Raw genomic sequence first — 5894 nt, forward strand, 5'->3', positions numbered from 1 at the left:
TATGGAGCAGAGTTTGTGGCACATATTATCATCTATACTGGTTCCAATTGTTTGGACTGATATTTAGTAAACTGCATAACCTCTAAATATATTAGAGTTCTATTCTATACGGAACTGTGGGTGTGGTTTATGTACTGTATGTCTATATGTTCATATTCTTGTTTTGTCAAATCATTTAATTTTAGGAATAAAAGTACATTTTAAAAACAGTCAATATATTGTTTCTAATAAGTGCCCCCCCCCCCCCCCCCCGCACACCCCTCCCCCCCAAAACAAAAAATTAGTCCCTTTTTTTTCTCAGTTTTCTTCTTTTTATGCAATCTATATTCCCTACCACATGTACATGCACACACATTCACGCTAGGGTTAATTTTGTTAGGATCCAATTAACCTACCAGTATATTTTTGGATTGATACATTTATAGTCAGATGTGCTTGAGAACATTGTAATGAGAGTAAATGACTACATGTATCTGCTGCCTACAAAGAGAACAGCCATACATATTACTATAAGGCTACAGTTACAGATAAAGCACGAAAAAAACAATTCACTGATTTCCCCCAGTTTAAAGATTCCCCAATCCACCAATCTGTGCCCATGCATTACAAATTTTTTTGCAGTGATTTGCAGATAATTTTCAGCAAATACAGATCTGCCAATCTTGAGAGGCTTTTAGTGTAGTCGAAATGGTCTGCAGATCTGCTGATTATTACCATTAACTAGCAATCTACAGCCCCAATTTATCTGTAAACTGAAACATGTTGAAAAATCTGATTTAACAATCCCAATTTTTGATTGGAATCTGTGATCTGTGAACCCCATACAGTACAGATTTATTGACACAATCATCTGTAAAACGCCAAATTGCCCCAATTGATTGCTGATGTATGGGGACCTTTTTTATGAGTAACAGAGCAATTGAATTGGTTTGCACAATTAATATACAATCCTTTCTGCATTGCGTGCCAGTATTGACAGTGCTTGTATCAACATAATGCATACAAAGCAAATCCTTACGAGTTTACAAAGTTATTGCCATAAGGGATATATGCCTCATGCAATAAGTTGCTGCTTAATTGATGGAAATACCACACGTTGTGATATGAAATTTAAATTTGCCTTCCAATATACCACAGGACCATGGTGTCTATTATCCAATATTATAAATATCAATCATCTCCAAAGGCTGTGATAATCTGTCTTGGGAGTGCGGGAAGGTCACATATATTGCTAAATTTTCCCCTTGCTATGAGTGTTTTTTTTCCCTCTTTGATCACAATTTTTTTCCTTGCTTTTAAGTATATACACACGGCCGAGTCACATTATTTTGACCACCAGCTAATATCCAGAGCAACTGCAGTGTGCAGAACGGACTGCAGCTAGATTGCCTGAATTGTCATTTTAGATGCACGTCTGGTAGCCCCCAGGATCATTTTGATGGTGAGCTGCTCCACTGTAGTATGTCGGCCAGCCCTCATGCACCTTTATAGCTGGCGTTCACATCTCACATCAATTGCATATAGTGCTCTGCAGTATCCACGTTGGTTTTTCACAATAGTGCCATTTGTCCAATTACAATACATCTTCACCACAGCAGTACACAGATAGTTTACAAACTGTACTGTTTCAGAAATACTGCCGTCTTTGTTCCAAAAGCTGAAAATCATCCCTTTTTGCAAATTGGAAAAATCATCCCCTTTACCCAAGACAGCAATGAGTGATATGCGGCCTATCGCACACCTTCTATACCCATCAAGCCAGTGCATGACACGTGATGTACTTCATGGGCTACACGTCTCATGCTCTGGCTTAATGGGTATATAAGATGTGCAACAGGCTGTCTGCATACATATTGCCGCGGCGCATGCGACTGAATGATGGCTTCCTGTTGATGGCTACGGGTGCAGTGCTGTGAATTGGACTGGTAATATAGGTTTGATCCATGGAGGGTGGGGGCGCTGTCAGACAGGGGTAATGTCTTACTTGAAGGGCCCATCGGGGAAATGCTGAGGTAGGAGCCATGCTTAAGGGTGTGGCCAGGCCCCAGTGGGGGTGTGGCCAACCACCACAGAGGTTTGGCTAACCATTAGAGAGTGCATGGGCTGGGCTACTTGATATACATAGTAAACACTGCTAGTGCATGCATGATAATGTACCATAATAATAACAGCAATGCACTGTAGATAATACACCATAGTCCTGTGCACTAAATATGTAACAAATGTATAATGTATAATTAAAGTGTACTAGGATAGAGTCTGGGACCTAATACCTAAAGGAGGGGGTAGGCCCACAGGCAGTGGGGCCCACCAGGAATTTCCCTGTGGCCCTGTCCGACCCTGGACAGCGGGGCGTGGGATAATTGATCCCAGTACCCTTAATCCAGCTCTGGTCAGAAAACACCCTATTAAGATCGGAATGCGTTGATGTATCTGAAACAAGCAATCTCAATTTACAGTAAGTGCCGCTTCTTCTTTTTTCATCCACCATCAATGTAACTATGTATATTTTTTTTAAAGAAAAATATCTAATATGTCTTCACAAGCTTCCAAAGATGGAGTTTAGAGGGTTAAACATATTCATAAACAAAATCATGAAGATTCATATCATGATGCCAATGATTCATATTCATGAGTTACAATGTAATGGATTAACATTTTCACCTGGTTGTCAAATATTTAATTAATATTATTATTTACTCTGCATTAAGTGATAAGATCAGCTGTGTATGAGAACATTCTAATGAGTAAATAACCATATGTTTCCACTGTATATAAAGGGAACATCCATACGTGTTACTATCAGGCTACAGTTACAGATCAGAGACTCATCCTGTCCTGTGAGAGAGAAGACAAGGGAATGGCCAAACCTGAGTTGAAGAGTTATCATGTGGATGGGATGGACTCTAGGGGCTTCCTTAATACTTATTTTGACACAAATAGTGGGTTTAAAGATGAGACGGTGGGATTTATTATGGAGAAGCTGCACAGCGCATTAACAACAGGTCTGTATTCAGGACAGATTGTATCCTCCGATATACAGCAGGTTATTTTGAGTAACAGAGCAATTAAATGGGTGACTTTATAGTGTACAGGAACAGCTACATTATTCCTCTGTGGCGTATAATGGAAACAGGTGAGACCATTTCTGCTCACAGAGAGAATGTAGCTACAGACGTCAGTTCCACCCGTGGGGCTTTATCTCTCCGGAGGAAGAGTGCTGATCCACCAAACTATGGGGGTCATTCCGACCCGATCACTCGCTGCTGTTTGTCGCAGCGCAGCGATTGGGTCAGAACTGAGCATGCGCTGGCGCCACAGTGCGCTGGCGCATGGCAGTCATCGGTGCCCAGAGATTGCCTCTGAGACAGAGGCGGTCGCTGGGCAGGAGAGGGCTGAACAGCGGCGTTAAGCCGCCATTTAGTAAGCGCGGTCCGGCCAACGCAGGCGTGGCCGGACCGTTGGGAGGGGCGTGGTGTGGTGGCTGCGTGACGTCTCACGCAGCCGCTGGCTGCAGCCGCAGGAGCTGCGCTGGCCGAGAGTTACTCCACAGATACAAAGGCATTGCCTCTGTGCGATGCTTTTGTGTTTGTGCGAGGGGGGGCCGGCACTGACATGCAGGGCAGACCAGCCCTGTGCCTGGCGTCCCCCCCGCATGTCTGAGTTTACAATCGTAGCTGTGCTAAATTTAGCACAGCTACGATCAACTCGGAATGACCCCCTATATGTACTCCACACAGAAATGGCAGCAGGCTCGGGAATCATAGAGATATCTTCCTTTAATTGAAGCTTAGAAATTGCAGTACTAAAGCATATGAATTCATTATCACCTTCTTTGTCAGATATATAATATACCATCAGACAGATGGGGCTGGATGTAATGACCTGGTTTTGTCTTGTAAACGATTGCCGCTTTAAAAGTACGGGCATACTTGCCCTAAGAACTGCACCTCCGGCAACACGGACCTTATTACATTACCCTCATGTGTCCATTGCCTCATTGACATTGCTTATTGTAATGGATTAACTCTCGGATTGCTGGGCATTTATAACTCCATGGCTGTAGATGATGGCACCCAGTATTATGCTAGGACACACATTATCTTTCTTTGTCATTAACTCACTTTACCTCTATAGTTTGCTGTGTTTCTATGTACCTGATTCTTTCCCTGCAGGTCAAATTAAAGGAGATACTTTGATTGACATCAGTATTGGATCCATCGTTCATCAACTTTTTGTTGTCTTTGAATTCTTTAAAGAGATCACAATACTAAAATTATCAGAGTCATGTATTATGGAACTCAACAAATGGGTGAACACCCGCACTGGGGCTTTTGATTGGAAATATGCGTTTAAGACCATTACCGATCTGCAAGGCAACAGGTACAATATAATTTTAAACTTATAAGAAAATAGGGGATGAATCGATTTAAAAAAATAATGATCATAACAAAAACATATCTTAAAAGGGAAATGAGATCATATAGACCAGGGCTGGCCAAACCAGTCCTCGAGATCTACCAACAGTTCACATTTTCCAGACCACCTAGCTGGTGCACAGGTGTAGTCATTACAAATTAAGATGTGCTGCATTCATTCCTAACTGACAATTCTACAGATCTCCAGGAGCCATGGAAAACATGAACTGTTGGTAGATCTCGAGGACCGGTTTGGCCAGCCCTGATATAGACCGACTATAATAGTGAATATTTCCTAGTTGGCCATCGGCATTCCTCCAGATTCAACTGTTCCAATTGTGCATGTAGCAATCCAGGGTAGAAAAATGAATTAATATGCCTTACACATAATGAACACTAGAGGGCAGTGAACACTCCACTGCTTCACAAAATTCATTTATAGTTACAAGTGAAGTGTTTATGCTTTTTCAGACGGTTTGCTTTGTTTTTGTGGATGAGGTATTAAACCAATTGACGTGAAGAATACAATTCTGCAAATGTCACTTAAACCTGCTGTACTGTATTATGTAATGTAATTATTTATTTTTTAGTGCTGCAGCTCAGAAAAAGGAAGAAAAGTTAAAGGAAACAATTAAACGGATTTTGAAATTTGACTTCTGCAATAAAAATCTCACAGATCCGGAGGTGTTACCACCAGCCGACTGTCTGCTCACCGCATGGGTGCTGGATGTGGTTAGTCAGGACCAACAAGAGTACATTAGAAACATGAGGAAGGTGTTGAAACTGCTTAAACCTGGGGGTTACTTAATTGTAATTGGTGTCCTGAATGGCACATATTTTACCGTTGCTAATCAAAGGTTACATATATTTCCATATGATGAAAGTTTTATAAGAAAGACCCTCACTGATGAAGGTTGTGAAATTGTTTCTTGTGAGTTACTCGATAGGACAGTAGACAGTGATCTCACAGATTATAAACAATTTATGGTCCTTAATGCCGTCAAAGGGAATTGCTAGAATCCGTGGCCACTGGCTGGATTATTCAATCAAAATGCTGCTTAATGCCCTCAGGCATTTACTAAATCTTGCAAACTGGTCTTATACAGAAAAGAGCTAAAATGATATATAAATGAAGGTACTTAACAATAAATGTTGATTATTTGTCATCTTTCTTGAAATATAATGAAAATTCTAATAAATATTATTCCTGAAATGTTTTCATTTTGAATGTTTTTGTTATTCAGATGTAGGAATAGTGTAATAAAATTGGTAGCAGTTGTTTTTTTTTCTATTAAACTACTGGCACTCTCCTAAACTGCTGAATGTCTTCTGGCCATGTTCATGTTTCCCTGTTCTATAAAATATTTGGAATGGACTAGTCTGGTGATACAAGTTCCAGCCATGACTGTTACACTATACCAGTCATTATTTTAGAAGAACTATTTGTTTCTGCGGAAAAAATATTACTTCTAGATA

General features: G+C 40.7%; 1 protein-coding gene across 1 annotated transcript; it reads left to right on the top strand.

Annotated features, from left to right (window-relative positions):
* The first annotated feature begins 2555 nt into the window (after nucleotides 1-2555).
* LOC134965348 (nicotinamide N-methyltransferase-like) lies at nucleotides 2556-5552 on the top strand. The gene is made up of 4 exons (XM_063941818.1): nucleotides 2556-2643; nucleotides 2781-3005; nucleotides 4176-4383; nucleotides 5009-5552. Exons 1-4 carry the CDS (start codon nucleotides 2556-2558, stop codon nucleotides 5433-5435), a joined length of 948 nt encoding a protein of 315 aa, XP_063797888.1. The 3' UTR covers nucleotides 5436-5552.
* The last annotated feature ends 342 nt before the right edge of the window (nucleotides 5553-5894 follow it).

This window comes from Pseudophryne corroboree, chromosome 10 (assembly GCF_028390025.1).
Source record: "Pseudophryne corroboree isolate aPseCor3 chromosome 10, aPseCor3.hap2, whole genome shotgun sequence".
In the NCBI taxonomy this organism is placed as follows: Eukaryota; Metazoa; Chordata; class Amphibia; order Anura; family Myobatrachidae; genus Pseudophryne; species Pseudophryne corroboree.